The following is a 23,777-nucleotide window of genomic DNA, read 5'->3' as shown; positions in this document are numbered from 1 at the left end:
AACGATGAACATTAGTAGCTTGTCATTTATAACCAATTGCTACAGGAGATGGGCGCACCTGTACACAAAACTGCTTTGTAAAGATATTATATTTTTACAGTGATCAGGTGCATTATTTGTACACGCACATTAACATACTTTAAGAACTATTTTTGTTAAATTATCATTGTCTAGCTTCAGAACATTTAGAGGGGAATAAAAAGTGAGACTGTTTCGTATCTTACTGCTGGAAGGATGGCAGGGAACAGTGGAATACCATTTTTTCACAAATCCAAATGGTAATAGAAAAGCACAGCTCTTCCTCATGGCTGGAATAAACTAATATTAAAAACTACTAATTATTTTATGCTCACCATCATTAGCTGTACTTTCAATCACTACGCCCCTAAACCTCTGTAACTGCCTGCTTCAATCCCTGCGCCTCACCCTCTCTTTATCCATCTTAAATCCCACTTTAAGGGGCACAGAGGAAGGATCAGGATGGAGTTCCAGAGAACAGACGAAAAATGATTGAAGGATCGCCCACCAATAGGGGTTGGATCGGACGGGGGATATGAAACAGGCAGTGTTTGCTGAGCAGAGGGAAAGGCCGGGCAATTGGGTTGCAGAAATAGGGTGGGGAGGCTGTGGAGGGATTTGAAAATGAGGACGAGGATCTTGAATTTGATCCGCTGGGGGAAGGGGAGGCAGCGGAGCTAAAAGATCCAAATCCCTTAAGTAACGGGATCAAAAGGTGACATGTGCAAAAGGTTTAAAAGAATTAGCATGCGGCCAAGGAACTAAAAGAGAATGCATGTTTTTGAAACGCATGAAACAGGGAACTGCAAACTGGTATTCAGATTTGGCCACTGTACATTACATTCTGGTTAGACAACAGATGACAGCACGAAGCAACCTTGTTTCAAGTAAAGATATTTGAACATTTACATTTTTTCTTAAGTAAGGATTATTACAAACATATTGGGGAAATGAATATTCTGCATCAGATCACGCAAGCTATAGTTTACCAGAATTCACTTGCCATTAAATTGATCATTAAAGTGTCAGCCTGGCTCAGTTGGTAGCATTCTTGCCTCTAGATCAGAAGATGATGTGTTCAAGTCATGCGTCAGGAACTTTGAGGTCAAAGTCTATGCTGATACTCCAGTTTAGTGTTACGGAATGTTAAATGTACCGACCTTCAAATGAAGGTGAAGCCAAGGTTTTGCCTGTTCAGGTGCATGTTAAAGATCCCATGACAATTTGAAAAAAGCTGTTAACCCTCCAAATAAACGGGTCATTCACCTCCTATTTTGTGGCGGAAATATAACAACAATATAGGTTGTGCATAAATTGACTGGCAGATTCATCTACAAATATACAGTCACGACACGTAGCAGTGACTACTGTGAAGCGCCATGAGATGTTTTGATGCAACAACAACAACTTGCATTTACTTAGCGCCCTCCACGCCGGGTGGCATCTCATGCGCTTGACAATGGTGGAGCCCGAGACCAAGTCAGAGGTAAGGGGAAGGTGACCATAGGCGAGGTCGAAAAGGAAGGTCTTCAGGCGCAACCTGAAGATGGGGAAGGAGGGGGTGAGGTGAAGGAGTTGAGAGATGGATCAGCGGCCGAAGGCACGGCCGCTGATGGTGGAGCGGAGGATTCAGGGGACACAGAGGAGGCCGGAACCAGTAGAGCGGAGGCAGCGGGTACTGCTGTGGGGAGAGAGGAGGTTAGAGAGATAGGTGAGTGCCAAGGAATGGAGGGATTTAAACACTAGAGTGAGGATCTTGAAGTCGATCCACTCTGTGACAAGAAGCCAGTGGAGTTTGGCAAGGCCTGGAGTAATCGGGGTACGAAGTTTGGTGCAGATGAGAATGAGGGCGGCGGAGTTTTAAATGAGCTAAATTTTGTGAATAATGGAGGAGGAGAGATTGGTGAGGAGGGTGTTAGACTAGACCTGCCGAGAAGTGGCAAAGGCATGGACAAGGGTTTCGGCAGCTTTTGGGGTGAGGTTTTGTCGGAGATGGGCAATGTGGAGGAGGTGGAAGAAAACAGTCCTGGTCAGGTACCAGATGTGAGGGAGGAAGGATAACTGGGGATCGAACCTAACATCTAAGTTGCGCATGGGTTCGGAGAGTTTTAAGGACAGGTCGGGTAGGTTGAGCAGGTCGGAACCGTGGGACAGAAGATGTCGGTGGGAGCCAAACAGTATGGCTTCCGTCTTGTTGACATTTATCTGCAGGATAAGGTGCTATATCAAATGCAAGGCGCTGACAGCATTAATCTGCATGGATGCACACCCTACCTCATAGAACCAGTGCTGAATCTTGGTGTCTTGTTTGAATCTCAACTGTCCATTGAACCCCACATCTGTCCCCTGACCCGTTTAGCTTTCTCCCACCTCCCCAACATTGCCTGTTTCAGCCACTACCTGTTTTCCCATGCTTTTATCATGTCCAGGCTTTTCCCTGCTCGCCAGACTTCCCAATTCTTCTCTCCATAAGATGCAGACCATTCAGAACTCTGCAGCTTGTGTGCTCTCCCTAACCAGGCTATCAGAGCCTACCACCCCCATCCTTGCGCAGCACCACTGGCTCTCTATCCCCCAGAAGATCGAGGTCAAAATCCTTATCCTTCCTTTTAAATCCCTCTATGGTTTTGTCCCACCCTGCCTATGTGACCTTCTCAAATCCTACCAACCCACCAGCTCCCTCAGCTCAGAGGCAGGCTTGCTTCATGTCCCCCACTTTACCCGCACACCATCGTTGTTCGGACCTTCAACCTTTTTTGCGCGTGGATGTTCAGCCTTTCTGCCCCCACTTTGTGGAATTCGCACCTTCTCTCACCTCTTTCTTCTTCATCACGTCTCCCACCCCCCCCACCCTAGGCCCCCACCCCTCCCATCCAAACCCTAGGATAGATGCAAACCCTCAATTGTCCAGCGCTTTAGGATGTTCTCCGAACATGAAAGATGCTATATAAATGCAATTTCTTCTTGTTCCCAATGGAAATGTCACTGTATCAAGTGCAAGGACACTTACAGTCATTTCATGAACGACAGGTGAGTTCATTTTAGTCAGCTGGGTTTCTGAAACTTGCGGAAACTCATCACCATGCTTAAAAATATCCAAGCCAATACTTCTACTGTAAGTTTGATAAATTTAAAAAAAAGAAAATATTAGTCTCAGTCTGGTTTGAATACTCAGAAGCAGGGTTTCTGCATGTGTCAAATTTCCAGCTGACCAAATAAACCCAGCAGTTCTGGATGCCAGTAGGCCAGTGATATACTATTATCACTGAAAAGCTCCTGAAATAAGAAAATGTAACTGAAATTTTATATTACACAACGTAATCATTCAGAACTCTGCAGCTAACGTCCTCTCCCGTACCAGGCTCCACGAGACATCACACAAGTAAATACAGACTGTCATTGTATACTGCAACATGTCCGAGTATACCAGGACACCTACAGATAGTCACAGCTACTAACTAGTAAAGAATCCTCCTTTTAATTTGTTACCGATTTTGCAATTTGCTACAGTCTGCTCATTACATTAGTTTGTGAACCTTGTAAGCTTTATTAAGGAAGAAAGATGAAATGATTTACCTCGCAATCCAGGAGAATATTATGAGGTGCCAGTGCTCTGTGAACCATTCGGTATTTGTTCATATATTCTAGACCTTCCAACACTTCAAAGGCTGTTTGTAGTACTCTTCCTGGACTGAAAATTAAACAAAGTATTACATACAGTACTTTTGACATTTCCTCTTTTATTAAATTCATGAAACTCTTACAGTTTGTAAGAACATTTCAGTTGTGGGAGGCAAATGCCACCGCACAAGTTTATCCTTGCAAATATAAGATAGGGATCCAAAAAGAGAATTTAGGAGGAACACCTTAACATTGAGGGTAGTGAGACTGTGAAATTCACTGTCTGAAGAAGTGGTTGAAACTGATAGCGTAGATGCATTCAACAACAACAACAACAAGATTCCATTTATAAAGCGCCTTTCACGTCAGGAGGACGTCCCAAGGCGCTGCACAGTTGGGTCATGACCCGAGCAGGGGGGAAATGGTCAGGGGGAGGGAAGGGAGGGAGCGAGGAGGGGGGAAATGGTCAGGGTGAGGGGAGGGAAGGGAGGGAGCGAGGAGGGGGGAAATGGTCAGGGTGAGGGGAGGGAAGGGAGGGATCGAGGAGGGGGTTGAGAGTCGAGAGGGGAGCTGAAGGCTAGGTCAAAGAGAAAGGTTTTGAGACCGGCCTTGAAGGAGGAGAGGGAGGAAGCAAGGCGAAGGCACTGGGGGATGGAGTTCAATAGGAAGCTGGACTTGGGTGAAAGAATGGGTGAAGAATTGTGTAGAATATAAATACCAGCACTGACTGGTTGGGCTGACTAGCCGGTTTCCATGCTATACAGTGTTTGTAAATTTTTTAAATCATCTAAAATAAAGTGTCAGCCTAGCTAGTTTATTGCCTCAGTCTGAAAGTTGTGAGTTCAAGACCTGGGTCCGGACTTTGAACTCACATAATGTTACATAATCTGAAACTCCAATTCAGGGTTGGGGGTGTGCTGCATTTTTGGAGGTTCCATCCCTGAGATGTTGTACAAAGGCTCATCTGGTTGTTCAGGTGGATCACATGGCACTGGTGGAAAAGTGAAGGAAGTTTGTGCCAGGGTCAGGGGCCACAATCCTCAAATAAATACTTAATGGCTGTTTGTGGGAGATTGTTGTGTGCAAATTGGCTGCCAGGTTCATCTACAAACGCAGTTACATCCAGATTACGGAAAATCCTGTGAATCCCTTTAAACCCATTCAACATAATCCTCTTAACATAGGCAACTGTGAGGGAACCTGGAGACCAGTAACATACCACAACATCGGTAAAGGTCTAACTAAATTGCTCTGCAATGTCACTTATGCCGAAACCAATATGGTGTTTTGAATAGAGTTCAGTTTTATGTGATCCTTTCAAGCATACATAAGCATAAATAAAATAAAAACTCTTTAGGGCACTTCAAAACAGATCTGTGGATAGCTAATGAACGTGGACATTTATAGAAGTTGGGAGAGAGCACAATAAGATAAAATGTTACATTACACTTCCATTATCTGACATCAAAGCCTCAGTAAATATACTCAAGTCATGTGATACATTGCAACACGTCAGGGTAGCAGGTGAACCAAATAATCACAGCTAGCTAGTAAAAAATGCTTTAAATGAAAAGTGATCACACAACACTGTTCTTTCAATAATTAATCCCATGTTTTATTGTTAAGATATGAAAGGGATTGATAGCATTGATGTCAATAAACTTAAAACAGTAGGGACACTTAAGTAAAAAGGTAAAGAACAAACAAACAGTTTGATTCTAAAGATCAGGAAATAAAATCAAGAGAAGAGGTTAAAAATAAGTTAGGTCTATTCTATTGAAATAGGAGACATTGAGATGATGAAAAAGCCATTCAACTCATTCAGATGGAGGTAAAGGGACCCTCCTCCTGTTTCAAAGAAATTTGGAATATTTTTCCCAATTATACTGTTTTCTATTCAATTCTCATTCAAATTTACCCCCAATTTCAAATTAATTGGCTACTCACCTCACCTCATTGTTGTTTATGGGCCATTACTGGCATTCATTAATTGCCAAGCTTGACAATATAACATTAATTTCATGTCTATCAATTTAACATCAATTTAATGTTGTAAAGTGTTTCAAGATGTTTATTTGAAATCATATCTAAAATATCAATGCAAATTATTACCATTGCTGCGATATTGCTGAGATAGACTACCTGCCATCTTTACTTGCAAAACACTTCACAGTAACTCAAACCGTACAGCGTGTTGATAAGGTTAAAAAAATAATACTTGATCAGATGTAAGTAATATTTGTAAATGGAAGTGAATCTGTAGTAATTACACTGCAGCACTCAAAGAAAACTACAACAGATATTGGGTTACAGCCCAAGGATTCAAATACAAGGGGACACGAGATGAGTAAGAAAGTTGGGTGGAACATATTTACTGAAAGGATTATAGACTTCTGGAAAATGTTACCAGGGAAGATTAACGAATATACGCTGTGGCAGCAGGAGAAAAGGACCCAGGTTCAAGGATGGAAAGGCAATTTCAGAACAGGCATCAGGAAGTATTTGTTTACACAGAGGGAAATCAACAGCTGGAGTGAGTTACCACAAAGAGCGGTGGAGTGTCATGAGAGGACCTGTGGAGTCCTGTAGCTCAGTGGTTAGAGCACTTGCCTCGCAAGTGAGAACGTCTGAGTTTGATTCCCAAGCAGGGTGAAGACCTTAAACAAGTTTCCTTACTCCATACGCCTGTTTACCTAGCAGAAAGTAGGAACCCGGTTGTTAAGTCAATTGGTGGTTCGCTTTTCCGGGGGTAAAAATCCTTTCAAGAATAATAATAATCCATGACTGTTTGTTGGGCACTGCTGTGCGCAATTGGCTGCCGCAATTCGCCCACAAAGTATACAGTCAATTCACTTTACAGTATATTCTGTGAAGCATTTTAAGACATCTCAAAGATGACATGAAAGGCGCAATACAAATGTAATTTTGTTGTTGTTATATCAAATCCAAGGATTAGTATTTATATTATTATGATTTTCCCTTGTTGATCTCAAACTGTTAAATCCTGAATCTCAAATCCTGAAGGTCTCAAGACCTTCCTCTTTGACCATCCCTTCAGTCATGGTTCCGAGATCCTGGCATGCACTGCAACATTTTCTTCAACCCATTTGTGAAGTTCAGCATCAGGCATTTGTCGTAAAAAGGGGAAGCAACTGCTCGGGAGGGAGGGCTCCGGCCTTCACCAATTCAGTAAGCACCCTGGAGGTGGAGCCAGCTTCCCAGCGGGCTTATTGGTTACTCCTTGCATAAGCACATGCCAGAAAAGTTCTCCTATTGAGATTTGCTCGTGATACGTGGAATACAACAGAATCTCACCTATAATTTAGGGACTGTTATGGGAAGGATTGAGCTCCTTGCAACAACTATGCTTTCAACCCTCTGTTGGTTGAGATTGGTATTGCATTACTTCCGGTCTGAAGAATTTGATCTGCCCTCACAAAGAGGTGGCGGAGATACTGGAATACAGAGCTTACTTGGTCACCAGGCTCAGGGCGGGCTTGCCCTGCCGGAGAGATAATCCAGTAACCTGATGGAACCACCACTCAATAGGCAGGAATACGTGTTCGAACTGTGAGCAGTAAGATGGGCAGCAAGATTGGGAGGCAAAGCTCGCATTAATTTCACATTCAGGAAGCTTGCAGGGAATTCCTTGTACCTACTATCCACCTTGTGAGGACTCAAACTTGAGTTTATCAGATGCCAAATAACCAACTACTAATTACCCTTTGGAGACGGGTGGAAGGAAATGTAAAGGGGTCTCCTTGGAACTAAGCTGACTCCATGGTGCAATACTTGCCAACAGAATGTCAGAATGGAGTCAACACTCTTGCAGTCTCGATAGTCCAGTTGTTAAACCAGGGGGATCCGAAACACTCTAAGGCACTGCTCATGACAGACCAGTGACCCTGACTCTTCGGCAGTATATGGGGGGCAGACTGGGTTCAGGTATTCTCCCCACTCACCTCCTAATAATTCTGAAGGTCTCAAGACCTTCCTCTTTGAACATCCCTTCAGACATTCTCCCACCCAAGTTGCCCTCCAACCCTCTTGATTTCAGCTTGGGTGCAAATCTTGACAGTCCAGTCAAGATTTGCTGACGTGATATATAAATGCAATTTGTTGTTGTTGCAAGGCAAAGGCCTGATGGGAAGGGTGGTCCTAGCTGGGAAAGCAGTGGGACGTTTGCCAGGCAGTGCTCTCAATGACATATGTGTAACTCTCAGTGTGATTTGGATACTCCTAAGCACAGTGATGGATTTCCACATGTGTCAGACAACCAGCTGACAAAAATACCTCAAGGGTGAAACATTCTGAAGCAGAGTGAACTGGCAAGTGATTTAGAGATTTATAACCTGCAATTGTTCTTTCCTCTTAGTCTTGGTATCGTTAAAATAGAAGTGCCTTTCAGTAACTGGAAACGAAACTATATTCTTTCGCTATAAACCAGATTTGAAACAAACCCAATAGAATAAAATTGATGTTGTTTAAGTTGGTTTAAAAGGTTTCTGTGTAAGCACCATTCTTGGTCAGTCGGACTTCTTGCTTCATAATAAATGAAATGTCCAGTTTTCTGTAGATTAAGATACACGGATTGATTGTTCAGCTGCTGAAACACCCACCACAAAGGATTTTCACAATTATGTCATTCCCATTTAATAAGCACTGAAGAATGTGCTTCACTGGCTCAATTAGAGGTGTCAAAGAATTAAGGATAAAATGATAGAAGTGGGATCTTGCCGCGCTGAAATTGTGCCAATGAATTGCTATAGAGGATGTAATTTCTTTTCTGAAGCCCACATACTGTGCTGAGTAATATCTGAATACATATTATGCTGGCCCCAAGCTCCTTTAAAAAAAAGCCAAGGTCAGGCAATTAATTGTCTGTCTGAACAAAACGCAAAATACTGCAGATGTTAGAAATCTGAAACAAAAACAGAAGTCGTTGGGAACACTCAGCAGGTCAGGCAGCATCTACGGAGAAAGGAAAGTGAGTTAACGTTTCGGGTCCACGACCCTTTGTCAGAACTGGGGCATGTTGGGAGGGAGAGGTTTTTAAGGGCTAACAGAGAAGGGGAAGGCAGGACAAGGAAGACAAAGGAGAAAAAGGGGTACAGGACAGGGGATGAAGGGTTAAAGGGGTATTAATGATGCAAAACAAGGGTGGGGATTGCAACAAAACAGGGGAATAGAGGTGTTAATAATACGGAACAAAGTTTGGGGGTTGGGGGGAATTGCAACTAAATAGGCAGACCAGAGAGAGAGAAAAGGTGAATCTGGGACCCAGATGACATGGTAATGGTCACAAAAGATGGGGAGGGGGTATAGCAATGATATGCAAACCTACTCAGGGATTGGTGGTGTAGGCAATGGGAACAACAACAACACAATTACATTTGTAAAACGACTTTCATGTCAGGAGGACGTCCAAGGCGCTGAAAAAATGCCCTATTAGTGCAATGGGACGGGGTGAGGGGTTGCCTCTCTGAGATTGAGGTTGAAACTATACAGGGAAGAGTAGAGACATTTGGCTGAGGGTGTTGCAAACATGAGCCAGGATTGTTTAAAATCTACACTGGGTGCCATGATCAGGAAATGGTTCCAGTTCCACCATTGACATCCAACAACAACTTGCACTTATATAGCACCCTCCACACAGGGTGGCATCCCATAATGCTTAACAGTGGCGGAGCTTGACTCCAAGCCTGAGGGGGGAATGTGACTGTAAGCACGGTCGAAAAGGAAAGTTTTCATGCAGGACTTGGAAAAAGGGGAGGGGGCAAGGCGGAGGGATTGAGGGAGAGTGTTCCAGAGTTTCGAGTGTAGTGGCTGAATATACAACCTCCAATGGTGCAGTGGAGGGCGCGAGGGACAAGCAGGAGGCCGGTGCCAGTCGAGTGGAGGCATCGGCTGATGGATTGGGGAGTGAGGAGGTCGGAGAGATTCCAGGGAGTGAAGAGATTTAAAAACAAGTTTCCCTCACCATGTTGTACAAAGATTAAGGGGGAAAAACTATCTGCGCGCACCAATAAAAAAATCGAAGTGTAGAAAAAATAAATGTTTTAAAAAAGATAACTTTCATGTGTTTACTCATACTTCTACTGCTTACAACAGAAGACAGTACTGTATTCTCACTCACACATTTGATAAACTCCACAACTGCATGCAGGAAACATGATTTGAGTGGGACACATAGCTTTTCCACGTAGATCAATATAACAATAATAATCCTTGCATTTGATATAGCGCTTTTCATGTCTTCTAAACATCTCAAAGCGCTTCACAGAATAGACTGTAAAGTGAATTGACTGTATATTTGTGGGCGAAATACAGCAGCCAATTGCGCACAGCAGTGTCCCACAAATAGTCGTGGATTGAAACAACCAATTTATTATTGTTTTTTTGAGGGATTATTATCAGGCGTATGGAGGACAGAAACTTGCCCAAGGTTTTGCCCTGCCGGGAATCGAACCCAGATCTCTCGCTTGCAAAGCAATATCCTAATCTCTAAACAACCTTTTATCGATTACATACACCACTTTGAGTTCCTGGCAGCCATGAGACTAGGACTATTCAATCCTATGTGTTGAGGTTGTAGGTTGGGACTCAGAACTCATATAATCTATGCCGGCACTCCAATGCAGCGCGTGGGGTGTGCTGCATTGTTGAAGTTGCCAGTCTTTGGATAAAACATTATAAATCAAGGTTCCTTCTTCCTGTTCAGGTGGATTTTTAAAGATCCCAACAACTATTTGAAAAGAGATCAGTGTTTCTCCCAGTGTTCTGGCCAACAATCCCCAAATAACATTGGTCATTCATTGCATGGCTGTTTGTGGGACATTGCTTTGTGCATTAAAGACACTATAATGATAATAATCCTTGCATATTATATAGCACATTAACACTGTATCAAATGTAAGGGTTATTATTATTGTTTAAAGCACTCACCCAACTTACTAATAAATTGTTAAACTATTACAAAAGAATCTCAGGTTTGAAATATATATGAACATGAATCATTTTGAACACAAAAAGTCAATTGATTTTCAAATCACTTGGTACGTTCCAGAGACAACAAAACAGCCTTTCCTGTTCTACCAGCTTCAGCTTTCCTCCAACCACATTTCTTTTAAAGCAAAAACACTGTTATAAACTGCTGGAATTGTCCATTTTAGCCAAGTTACATTTTCATTCCCTAGAAGAAAGAGGCCCCAAGATCTTTCCTGAAAGGTTCATAACTCCGTTTTATTCATCTAAAAGCAGCATGCCACCAATCAACAACCTTATTAGTTAAACAATTTAAATTTAGTTTAATGAGAAACTGGAAACTAGTGAAATTTCTCTTGCTACAGTACTAAGTGCAATCACTGTGATGGTGTGTACTTTGAATGGGTGTGCCTATTGTAAGTATATCATCAGTCACTACAAGAGGAATTTCTCATTCTCAGCTGCGCAGTTACTCAATATTAACACCAGAGGGAGAGCAAACACACAATATTACACAGCTGTAATCTGCAGGTTTGCAGGAATTATAACAATGATAAAGATAAATGTGAAATGTGGTCACGAAAATGGATGGTGGGCAACGAAATAACTTGTCTATTTCAAAAGTGTGCCATCGTAAGAATGTCATGCTTTCCCATTTCTGTTTATACATGTGTAGTGAATTCACAAAATGCTTCATTTCTCTTCAATCTCAAATTATTTTTCGCTATGTGTGTCTTACCAGTTCCTCAAGGAATGATGACTTGCTTTCAAGCTTCTGCTATTAATGCTCCTGCTTGAAGTATTACAAGGTGGATGTAACCAGTACAAATGGGATTGTTTGACCGTAGGTTAAAGCACCCTAGAGAGACACCATCAAAATTTATAACACAGAAGAAGGACATTTGGCCCATCGTGTCTGTGCTGGTTCTTTTAAGAACCATCAATGTCAATCTCTTTCCCCAAATCTCCCTTGGATGAGCATCTAACTGGTTCACTGCATGAATGTGAATGTGATGACTCACTCGGTCACTTACTCACCTATAGGTGTAGACAATCAGCTTCCATCCAATCTGTGCAACAACCTGGCACAGATAATAGACTTTGATTCATCAAAAACAGTCGGAAGTCCATGTCCTACCATTAAATCTAAAATTATTACTTTGAAACACCAACCACAATGGTTTTTTAGATTAACTGGGTCTCTGACAATGTGGAAATCTATCACTTTGCTTAAGAGTATCAAAACAGAGTTCCACACATGCCACCTAAATATGGTAACTTCCCATGTTTGGAATAGGATACGCACTAGAGAGATTCATCCTGCTTACCTAATACCAGAGAATATTAGGTGCAGGTTGGCAAGAGCCAAGGCTTGGGAAACCCGGAATGTGTGCTGGGGTACTGCTCGAGCTTAATCAGCTAAAACCGCACAGCTTGCCATTGAAACTTTCCTTCAGTTATGACCACCTTACTTGTTAAGGCTTTGGCTTGCAGGATTATCAGGAGCTGAGTGGGAACAATCCCTGCCGCAGTGACACAATGAGCCAGGCTGCTGGTCTGTCATCAGCAGTGCCCTGCAGTACTGCAGTACTGCCTGACTCTGGAATCAAACCATAAAGACTGCCACAGAAGGTTGACTCAATTCTGCCATTCTCTTGTCAAGCACGTCACCTGGGAGCCATTCAGTTTAAAGGTGATTCTGCCAAACTGGGTAGTTATTAGTCATCACCGTGTCACTTCACCAATGTTTCTGTAGTTATTTTTATAAGGATTATTGCACGTATCAAGGATTCATTCATCATTACCATAATATGACATCAATTGCCTCTTCTTTACCAGTGAGTCAGGGATTACAATTTCTTAATACAAAGAATGAAAGCATATTTTTCTTTCTTTCCACAGTGTTTTAAAATTCTCTACTATATGTACCGTACCTGTACTATAGTACTATACATATGTTCTACATTACATTTGACTCAACTCCAAGAATACTTGACAGATACCTTTTCTTCTTATCTCTTTCAGCCTTAGATTAACCATATGCATGAAATTTTCATCCTCAGTCAACTCTTGATAAAAAATGGAGGATATTAGTTTTTAATTTTTAACAGATTCCAGTGTTGTTGACAGAGGTCAAGATTAACACTAGTCCACAAAGCGAATGCAACTACATTTACCACAGTCCTGAGAGTATATGTGACTAGGCAGATGGACAATGCAATGCATTCAGATAACAGTACTTGCTCACTTCATTGCAAAATCACATTACAAAGTGCTTCTTGTTCAGAATGTACCCTCAACACCTGCTTTTGTGAAGATAATATAACAATCAATGTTTCCTTTTACATAGCAAATTGTCTAACACTGTTATAATAATACTTATTATTACATAATTATTGCTAAAAATTAAAAGTTGAGAATTGCTTATATTCTCCATTGCTTGCTTGCTTACTTACTTACTAGGTCTGAAACCTCAATTCAAATCTGATTCCTGTTGAAAGCTAAACCTAAACTTATTAAGACAAAATTGGTTAGGAAATGTTCATATCAAGATGTTAGCTTTCTGTGATTATGAAATCTACCATCAATTGCTGAATCACGGATTCAAGGAAACTCTCAGCTTATCAGTTTGCTCATTTTAAATGTTATACCAAATCTATAATAATCTTTGCATTTGCATTTGATATAATGCATGCTGTTGAGATGTCTAAAAGTGCCTCACAGGTATGATTGAGTCTATTTTGTGTGCGAACATGGCAAATTTTGCCCATAGCAATATCCCACAAACAGCCATGGAGTCTCCAATTTTACTGGGGAATTGTTTGCCAGGACATTGAGAGAACACTCCGAGACGTCACCCGGCATGAAAGGTGCTCTATATATGTTGTTGAGAAACTCGCTTCTCTTTTCAAGTAGTGTCATGGGATCTTTAAAGTCCACCTGAACAGGTCACCAGGACCTGGTTTAACTTCTCGTCCAAAGGACGACACTTCCGACAATCCAGCACTGCAATGGAATGTCAGATTAGACTACAAGAGGTTCAAGTCCTGATGTGGGGCTTCAATACATGACCTTCTGATTCAGAGGTGATAGTGTTACTCACTGGGCCAGTCTGACACATTTGAACCACAGGGTGATTAAGCCTGAAGCAGGGAGGGAATGGATTTGATTGCCCGAATAGCCTTTTCTCATTGTACTCATTGGAACTAGCTAATGAAAATCTAAAATGTGTCTTTTGCAAGTTAGGTCAATTACCATAGTAATGACTTAATGTCAGAAAGCAGAATTTCAGTCAAACGCAACAAGTTGCATGTTGTCTTTTTAATTAAGGTTGTTTCACTCAACCTCTTCCTTCCCTTCCTCGGCTTTAAATCCAGGCGCAGAACCTTGTTCCTTTTCAAATAAAAGTTCCAAGAATGTTCTAGTTAACTTAGTTACAACATTCCACAAGGATTTTATTTATTTAATTAAACACAAAGCCTCTACTAATGAAAAAATGATGCAATGGTTGTCACAGTGCTTATTTATGTTTGAATGTAATTCGGAACAGTGAATACTATTTTTCTATTAAAAACAAGACTTAGCTCCAAAGATTGTTTATCAAAGCTGGTAGATAAGATGCAACTGTTCTGAAGTTTTTCCCCTTCTAGCTCACAAGAACAAGCTCTGTGTTTCCCTCTCTTAAATAAAGCTATAAAGCTAGAGGTGGGCAGGAATGTGAAGACAATAAAACATACATTTGATTTTATAACTGTAAACGTGCATCTCCTACTTTGTACCTTATTATAGAACTTCAATCTCAAACTTACGTTCGCATAAACAAAGGCATTACAATGACGTGATAGCTTGAATTTTGGCTTTGACTTTCATTTACAACAGTTGCTGGCATTCCTAAGTTGCCCATCAAATACAGATCTTTTCGTTTGTATACGCAACAAGTATGCAATGTAACAAATATTAGCAGTTCTCTGCCTAGCTTTATGCAGCAGGGGCATGAGAGGTTCCCTGTTAGAACAGGGGCAAATAGGGAAGAAAAACTATTTTGAGGGTCGTGACTTATGAAAACAATCAACAATTTCTGACCTGCAGCCTTCAGAGGTGATAAAGCCCATACTAATAAACAAATGTTTCAACAACTGGATCTTTTTGAAACAGTGGTGGCGACAGCATGAGCTGCAGTCAAAGAGGTAGGATTTTAGAAAAGTTTTTGAATCAGAGAAGGAGAAAGCAAACTGGAGAGATTTAGTTCTATTGAGCAAATTGGCTAAAAGATCACTCTCCAATGATGGGAATCATGAAACAGACCCGAGACAGCCACGTGGAGGGAGTGGATGAGGGAGTGTGGCCACAGGATATCACAAAGTTTGGGTAAAGCAAGTGTGCAAGTTAGAATGCAGATCGCAATGGCAAGTTAAGCAGAAAATATAATAATCTATTTGATATAGAACCTTTCATGTTGGGAGGATGCCTCAAAGCATTTCAAGGGATTTACTGTAAAGGTTAGCGACCCAGACAATTTACAATTTGCACACATCAATGTCTCACAAACAATACAACACAAAATTACAATTGTATAGCTCCTTTCACATCACGAGGACATCCCAAACATTCATGAAGTGAATGACTAATTTTATCTATAGGATTATTTGCCAAGACACAGATAACATAAGCTTGAGCAGGGAAGAAGAAGGCAAGACTGCATTTGAGAGTGCTAGAGAGAGATTCACTTGCTAGCTATTTTTGGGTGCAGCTGGAGGAGCAAGTCTACTTTCTTTTGGCGAGTTGGGGTATTTCGTGCAGAAATCCATCATCATTTTAAGAGTATTAAAACCAGACTGAAAGTTCCACGTATACACAGAAATTTCCGTTTGTCTGGAACAGAATGTGCACTCATTCCCTGGAGAGAAGCCACCCTGCTCACTCACATAATCGCAGATAGTATTAGGCACAGTTTGGAAAGAGCAATGCTTGAGGACCCCTATAGTGTGCATTGGGTAGTGTCCTAGAATTTAAGCAGCTTGCCTTTTCGAATTGACTGGCAAGCTTCCCACTTCTTGTTCAGCTAAGACCACCGTGTCCGTTAGGTGTTTGTCTTGCAAAGGTAACAAGTATTCTGCTTAAAATCTGAAGCAGCTTCTGGGTCATCAGATAAGCTGAACCACAACACAAAAATCACAACAGTATCCAACAGACAAACCTGAACAAAGTACACTTTCAGCTATTCTCATGCAATATTATGATCTTCACAACATGTCCACATATCGCAATCAATAATTCAGCACTATAACCTGAATCACATGCACATACATTTCAGTTTCTTTCTTCTCCCAGGCTGGTATGCACAAATTTTGAAACCCCTACAAAAGGTATTAGTTTATTCAAGCCTGTTTACAGCAAAGGAAGCAAAGAAACCTTCTGTATAAATAAACCATTCAGGTCTAATGTCTGTGAGAACCTCCAACTGTCAATATACTGCAACCAAATTTCACCTTTGTTCCATAAAATATAAACTGGCGAATTAATCCTTTTGATGATATGAACACTCATAAAGAAAGTTACATATGGATTCACTTCTGCGGTTCTTGGACAGTATTTTATGCATACCGCAGGTCTTTTGGATGAAAAACTGAAGCTGTATACATTTCAGCTTTTACAGAGCACAGTGTGGGGGTAATGAAACATCAGGTGTCATGCAGGATCAGCTTTTCCTGCCAGAATGGTGTGATGTATCGTACACCAGGGATCAATCAGGAACTGTAAAAACCACCAATCAAGTACAGGTGTTCCTGTTTCATAGCATTAAACCTGATAAATGTGGAGGAGGAGGGGTGAAACATTAGCATATAAAAGCATCCTGGATTTATTTCCTCTTCTGTCTACCATTCTTTGTAGCCTCAGTAACATTTCCATTTCTTAATGTTCTAAGTTTTATAAAAATAAACTACCGTCATTGCTTCTTTATTCCCTTTTAAAAATGTCATAAATGTTCACAAACTTTACTTAAAATGTTCTACATCTCAATGACCACAATGCTAAAGTCAGTGGATAAAGCCATTGTTCCGCTAAAAATAGAACCGCGTAAATCGAGACGGCCCCAGGTTAGATTCCCACAGTTTGTGCTGAGTTAGTTCATCTCAGTTGGTGTAACAGTAGGGAAAAGAAAATGATCAACCAACGTTTCCTTTCCTGAAGCCCCATGATCAAACAGGAGATGGTCAATCATCAGCTAGGCTCTCACTTGAACGGTATTTTAGCCGGGTAGCGGAAAGAGCTCACATCCATGGAACTGCAACTCTCACTCCCCCACCCCCCGAGCCATTCAGAGGAGGACATAATGCCCACACTCCAATGCCATTCTTCATGTGTGACAGTGGATAATCTGCATTCAACTATGGGGCACTCACAGTACAATCCAATCCTATCTTCACACAGCTGTGTTAAAGACAATAATCTCCAGTAAAAAAATATACTGGACAAAAATAATAATTTATTAATCAAATAGCGAAAAATAATAAAAATCTGGAACTGAAATTGTCATAATCATGCATCAATAGTTATTTTGTGTAAAATAATAATACATACATTTCATATAGTACTTCATCATTTGTCAATAAGTCTCAAACTGCTTCACAGGATATACTAGGAACTGACTGTGTATTTTGTGGGCAAACACAATACAAAATTACATTTGTATACGCCTTTCACGTCGGGAAGACATCCCAACATAGCCAAGCAATGTCCCACAAATAGCCATGAAGTGAATGATCAATTTTATCTGGGGGATTATGGCCAGAACACCAGGAGAAACTCCTTTCCTTTTTTGAATATTGCAATGGGACCTTCAACATCCACCTAAACAGGCAGATGAGATAGGATCTCTGCTTAACCGTCTCAACCAAAGGACGGCATCTCAAACAACGCAGCACACCCTAAGCATTACTTTGGAGTGTCAACCTAGACTATATGTGTTGCAGGTGATGACCTAGGGCTTGAACTCACAATCTTCTGATTCCCAGGCAAGAATGCTATCAACTGAGACAGGCTCACACCCTGTGTAGACTAAAGAATAAAAGTGTTAATTCATAAAATTGGGATGGAAGGGTAATATACAAAACTAAGATGCAGTAATTAATGCAGGATAACCAACGTTTCCTTTCCTGATGCCTCATGACAGCAAAGTACAAGAGAAAAGTGGAAAGTCAGAAGCTAGTCTGTCTTTCTCTTTTGAGGTCTGATAAATTGATGTGCATTTTCAGATTTTACTTCAGGTTTCCAGGATTCACCTTTTATGTTTCTTTTACCTCCACAAGACTACTTTGACCAAGTGCTTCTGAAGGCATCCATCCAACTGCAAAAATTAAACTTTTTGTCAAGTTACAAGATCACAGCTCGAGCTTCAGATGAAAAAAGTTCTTTGGCCCATTTGGTCTCATCCCTCCAGAATACCCCACCCCCGCCACAATCGTTTTCCCAACACAGAATCAAGCTGCTTTTTAAATGAATCCAGCAGTTTGTTACAGCCTGAAACACACAGCTACAATTATTTTATATAGTGAATACAAGTGTATATTTAGCTGAAGCAGAGTTTAAAGGGGAAATCCAACAGAGGCTTTCAAAGATATGTATGGTTATTATAGGATAAATAGAGATGATTTTCGCTGATCAGTCAGCTCTGAGACGCCATCCGGTGTGGAGGGTGCTATATAATCCAAGTTGTTGTTGTAACTATAAATTGGAAATTGAGGATTATCAGCTGAAGTAAAAAAAGGGAAGGTCGGAGGGTTTTCTTTCACACAGAAGCTTGATAAAATATGGAATGCTTTACAACAAATTGCAGCTAAAGTCATAATAATAATAATCTTTGCATTTGATATAGCGACTTTTCATGTCTTCAAGACGTCTCAAAGCGCTTCACAGAGTACACTGTAAAGTGCATTGACTGTATATTTTGTGGGTGAAACACAACAGCCAATTGTAAACAGCAATGTCCCACAAATAGTTGTGGATTGATGGACCAAATTATTGTTATTTTTTTGATGGGATTATTACCCCCAGAAAAACAATCTGTCAATTGACTAAAAACCCAGTTCCTACTTACTGTTAGGTAAACAGAGGAGTGTGGAACAAGAAAACAAACCCAGTTCCTCCCGAAACAATACACTACAATGGAATCCACATGTCCATAATAACTTAAAAAATAATTGGATAAATACTTGAGGAAATGCAATACCAAGGTGAAAGAATTAGTAAATGGATTAAAGTAGATAGCTGCAGTGCAAAAATATCAGCATAATAATAATAATAATCCTTGCATTTGATATAACACCTCATCACATGGTTGAGACGTCTCAAAGAACTTCATAGAATATACTGTAAAGCGAATTCACTGTGTATTTTGTGGGCGAAACACAGCAGCCAAATTCGCACAACGATGTCCCACAAACATTCATGGATTGAGTGACCCATTTCTTTTCTATATTTTTTATTTTTTGAGGAATAGACATGGTGGACCAAATAGCATTTTTTTTGTACTATACATTTTCTGGATCTAACTGATTGGTTTATTTTGTAAGGTATTATTTTCTATTTTAATTTTTTTCAATGTTGAAAGTATGTGAAGCACAATATGGTAGTCAGTAAACAAATACCATAGTAATGAAAGTTAGTTACACAGTGGTTTCCTTGTGGAATAGTGGAACACGGTACATTGGGTTGAATTTAAATTTACAAGCGAGATTATCTATTTCTATCACGTCAGCACAATGATTAACTCAATTTAAATGTAATGCTTTTTCTTTCAAAGGCAAAAAGAAGGTAAATTGATTGAACTCTTGATTTTTTTGAGTAGTTAACAGATTAAGTTATCTTCGAAGAGCCGGTATATTCTCTTATTTCTTCTAAACCTTGGCAGATTTAAAGAAATCTCATCGACCAAAATGCTTTGAAAGACCACTGTATAGTGAAATAAATCAAAAGCAGTCAGTCTCAAAAGGTGTTTATGATAAGTGGAAGGAATTTAATAACATTTTTACCCTTTGTACTTTTTTAAGACCACTGTGTTTCATTAAACACTTTCTTTTCCTGCTGCCCTTTATTTGATATATTCTTTCCTTTGAAATCATACTAGCTGCTTCTATTGTAGATTCAAATCGCCCTCGATTTATCAACAAAATAAATCATTTACAGTCTATCTGCCCAGTTACAAAGTGACTGGAGTGTTTTCTGAATGATATCTGTCTTTTCAAAACATCCCGCTTTTCTACACAAATGTGTATCATATGCAGAGTCTGGCATTTAACTGCAAATCCTTTGATCAAGCTTATTAATATTATGAATTGAACCGCAGGGAACCTACAACTGATCTCTCAGACATTTCATCTGTAACAGCTTCACAATTAGAACTATTATTGCTGGAAGCTGGTCTAGCAAGCTTGACCAGTGCATTTGTAGTTTCTGATCCAACGTTATAAGGTGCATTTGGCCTGATTTGAGTCCAGTTACTGAATTATTCTATGGACATATTGACTAAAAGAAAGGGAGAACTGACTACACTGAGAGGATGGCAGACAATCACTTTAACTAAACAATTTCTGTATCAGACAGATACAAACACAAGCAAGCTTAACAAATCTATCTTGTGCAGTGAAAGCTCCATATGTAGTGCTCCAGGATAATAATACTCATATTGAAGGTATCAAAAATACAATAATTTGCAACATATCTCAAAGCACCCAGCTTCCTAATTCTTTTCTTTCCACTTTACAGATGGGAAACATTTGCAAGCTTAATCTCTCTCCTATTCATTTCCTGTTCCTCTTGGTCCGACAGACAAAACAACAACAAATTTACATTCACATAGCGCCTTTTTATGTCAGGAAGCCGTCTCGAGGCACAGATGGGAGCTATGAGGATTTTTTTTACAAAAGAGCTGTTAGAATATGGTCAGCCCTACAGGGTATGGTGGGTGAGCAGATTCCATATTAACCTTCAAGAGGAAACTACACTATAGCCATTATAACTTCACTACAGAGCAAATTCGCTGGGGAACATTAGATGCCATCATGATGATGATCAGCAGTTAGGCATTTATTCACATGAGCACATCTGTATAAATATACTCCAGTGTAATTATTCTACAGAGTAAGCATTTGTACATTATACAGCACATAGACTGCAGTGTATTTACAAGACAGGAATATAAATGTAGCTTCAAATGGTGCCAGACTACAAAAGCAAAGCTAGGCCATTTTTTAAAATTGGATTATGTTGGTGCCTTAGAACACACTTCAGTGTTTTATGCTATACATTTCTATTTTGCCTTAGTTTGAACAGGGGAGGAGAAAGGGTGTCACAATTGTGTTGCATGATTTGACATACAGTCAAATTGGGGTTAAATGACTAATTATAGAAGTGCATTATAGGTTCTGTATAACAATGTAAATGCCAAAGTAAATGTCTTCACATGACAAATCGTATAAACCAGAAAAATGTGAAGATGAAGCACTGACAGGAATAATATCTTTACTAAATAACTGTAAAGTCAAAACCAAAACATCCATGTGTTTTTTTGGGTCCGACACTACGGAAACCCATCACCATGCGTAAAAATATCTAAACCAGAGTTCCGTGCATCCCACCTACACATGGAAATTTCTGTATATTGTAATGTATATGCGCACTCTCTCCCTGGAGATACATCCTGCTTGCCGAATTCTGGAAGAGTATTGGGCGCAGATTGGCAAGAGCCAATGCTTGGGGATCCCAGTTTGTGCATTGAGGGATTGCTGGAATCTAACCAGCTAAAACTTTAGCATTGAGAGCCCTGTCTGGCAAGCTTTCCTGCTGCTTGCCCATATAGAACTATCATACCCTTCGGCTTTGCCTTGCTCGGTCTTTAGGGTATGGCGCAGCACATCCTACCATCAGAAAACGTCTCGTAGAAGCATTTAAGTTTCTTTTTAGTAGTTCTTGTCTCTCCAAAAGGATTGTAGCAGTCGACTCAAGAGTTCAAGAACTAAAACAAAAGACCATTAAAGTGACCCCAAACACCGGTAAATTATTCAGGGGCTATATTCTACTTGTTTTAAAAAGAATATGTCAGAAGATTTAATACTAGCATTTGCAGACATAAACCTAATGGTGTGACAAACTAAAAATTACCTCGTAGGCTTTCTTTCTTTTAATAAATCTTCCAAACTCTTCTCGTAGTGCTCAGTGACAACCACCAGTCTTTCTGTAAGTGATAAAAATAATAATAATCCTTGCATTTGATATAGTGCCTTATCATGCCATCGAGACATCTCAAATCGCTTCACAGAATATATTGCAAGTGAATTGACTATATATTTTGTGGGCAAAACATGGCAGCCAATTGCGGTCAGCAGTGTCCCACAAACAGTCATGACCAAAGTTTTTTTGTTGTTGAAGGGATTATTATCCCCGAAACGCAATCCACCATTCAACTAACTACCAGGTTCCTACTTACTGCTAGACGAACAGATGCCATCAATATAAAATAGTCACAAATAGATCAAATAGTGAAGTTAGAAGAAATTTCTTCACACAGAGAGCAGTGGGAATGTGGAACATGCTACTACAAGGAGTTGTTGAGCAAATAGCATAGATGTATTTAAGGGAAAGCTAGATAGGTACATGAGGGAGAAAGGAATAGAAGGTTATGCTTGAAGGCTTTAGTTGAGGAAGGGCAGGAGGAGGCTCATGTGGAGCATAAACACCAACATAGACCAGTTGAGCTGAATGGCCTGTTTCTGTGCTGTATATTCTAATGTATTCTAATGTATGCACGTGGAGTAAGCAAGCTTGCCTAAAGTTTCACCCTGCCTGGGAATTGAACCCGGGTTCTCTCATTTTATGTGATGAGAGCACTAACCAATACGCTACAGGACTCCCATGAATTGTAGATCAAGAGGTACTGTATTTATTACATTACTACGAAAAGCTGTCCGATTGCCATTACAACCTTTTAAGTTGATATAAATGAAAAGAAACAATCACAGAAAGATGAGGAAAACTGGAAATGGCTAGCGCATTGTATTGCTGATATGTATTAATGTCTATCTGCTTGAATTTGCGGTAGTTTGGGTTAAGTTTAAAAAAACTCCCACAAAATCAAATTAATTTGTTCCTATGGAATGACTGAACAAAAGATAATATTTCAATGACATTTCATCACAAAAAAGAGAAGTGAACTGCAATTGTCTTTTTTTCTGTTCTCGCAATGTTATCTCTTTTCCCCCTTCCAGCTGGTGACAAGTGATGCTGTTCAGTTTCTCTTCTACTGGCAGTGTTCGACCCCTCACCCAAATGGTTACTTTTCATATGTGAGCTAAACAGAGCAATCTATCCTTCATTAATTGTTGAAGAGCAATTTTGTCACCAAGCCTTTAAAAGATTGAGACTTTCATTTTATGTTTTAACAGTACTCAAACAATTATATTTTAGAAATTTGAATCTTAGGGGCTGTTATTTATATACTGGGTCCAGGGAAGTTTTGTGAGGATGGGGATGATGACAGCTGTTTTTAAGGGGTGGAAACACTCCTTGTGGACAAGAAGCGGTTGTCGTTGTCTGTTAATAGAAGCAAGGAGGTGGAGGTGGGAGGTAAGGAGAGGGATGGGGATGGGGTCAAGCGGGCAGGAGGTGGGCTTCATTTTCGACGTGATGGAGATAAGAGAAGAGGGAAGTCAGGGTTGAAGGTATGGAGGGAAGGATGGGTAGGGGCCAGAGTGTGGGTCAACTGAACCAGGTTGACCATGTGTTTTTTTTTTAAATTCTGCTGTATAAGATAAATTTAAACAATCACTAACACATGAAGAAAAAATGATATTCATCAAATATATGTCTCATGATTCTTAAGAAGTATTTACCATGCTTTCCACGCGATATGTCCACATACTGGCAGAGCGTCGGGTGTGCAATGGCTTTGAGGATCTGAAAACGTCCAAGAATTCGAATGGAGTTTGGAGTGAGTGGAAGTCCATTACTGCCACATACGTCGTGCGGAAGTGCTGAAGCAAAGAAAGTGAAGGCTCCAAGCTTGGCATCCTTTAGAGGAAACATTTTGCTCTCAACACAATGTCATTGTAAGCCTGCATGCAGATGAAGAAAAAGAGAAAGAAATTCATTAAAGGCTG

The 23,777-nt window shown here is 40.3% G+C and overlaps 1 protein-coding gene across 1 annotated transcript in view; it reads right to left on the bottom strand.

Moving 5' to 3' along the window:
• Positions 1 to 23,777, bottom strand: part of tbck (TBC1 domain containing kinase) — a 148,690-nt gene that overhangs the window by 112,933 nt on the left and 11,980 nt on the right. Inside the window, exons 2-4 of the mRNA XM_042345361.1 lie at positions 23,511 to 23,732; positions 21,784 to 21,856; positions 3,595 to 3,709 (exon numbers count right to left, since the gene is read on the bottom strand). Coding sequence (XP_042201295.1) covers positions 3,595 to 3,709; positions 21,784 to 21,856; positions 23,511 to 23,703 — 381 coding nt within the window. The 5' untranslated portion in view covers positions 23,704 to 23,732. The remainder of the gene's footprint in view (positions 1 to 3,594; positions 3,710 to 21,783; positions 21,857 to 23,510; positions 23,733 to 23,777) is intronic.

The sequence above is a fragment of the Callorhinchus milii genome, unplaced genomic scaffold (assembly GCF_018977255.1).
Source record: "Callorhinchus milii isolate IMCB2004 unplaced genomic scaffold, IMCB_Cmil_1.0 Scaffold43, whole genome shotgun sequence".
NCBI lineage: Eukaryota > Metazoa > Chordata > Chondrichthyes > Chimaeriformes > Callorhinchidae > Callorhinchus > Callorhinchus milii.
Note: the sequence above shows the minus strand (reverse complement) of the source record. Positions and strands in the feature narration are given on the sequence as shown.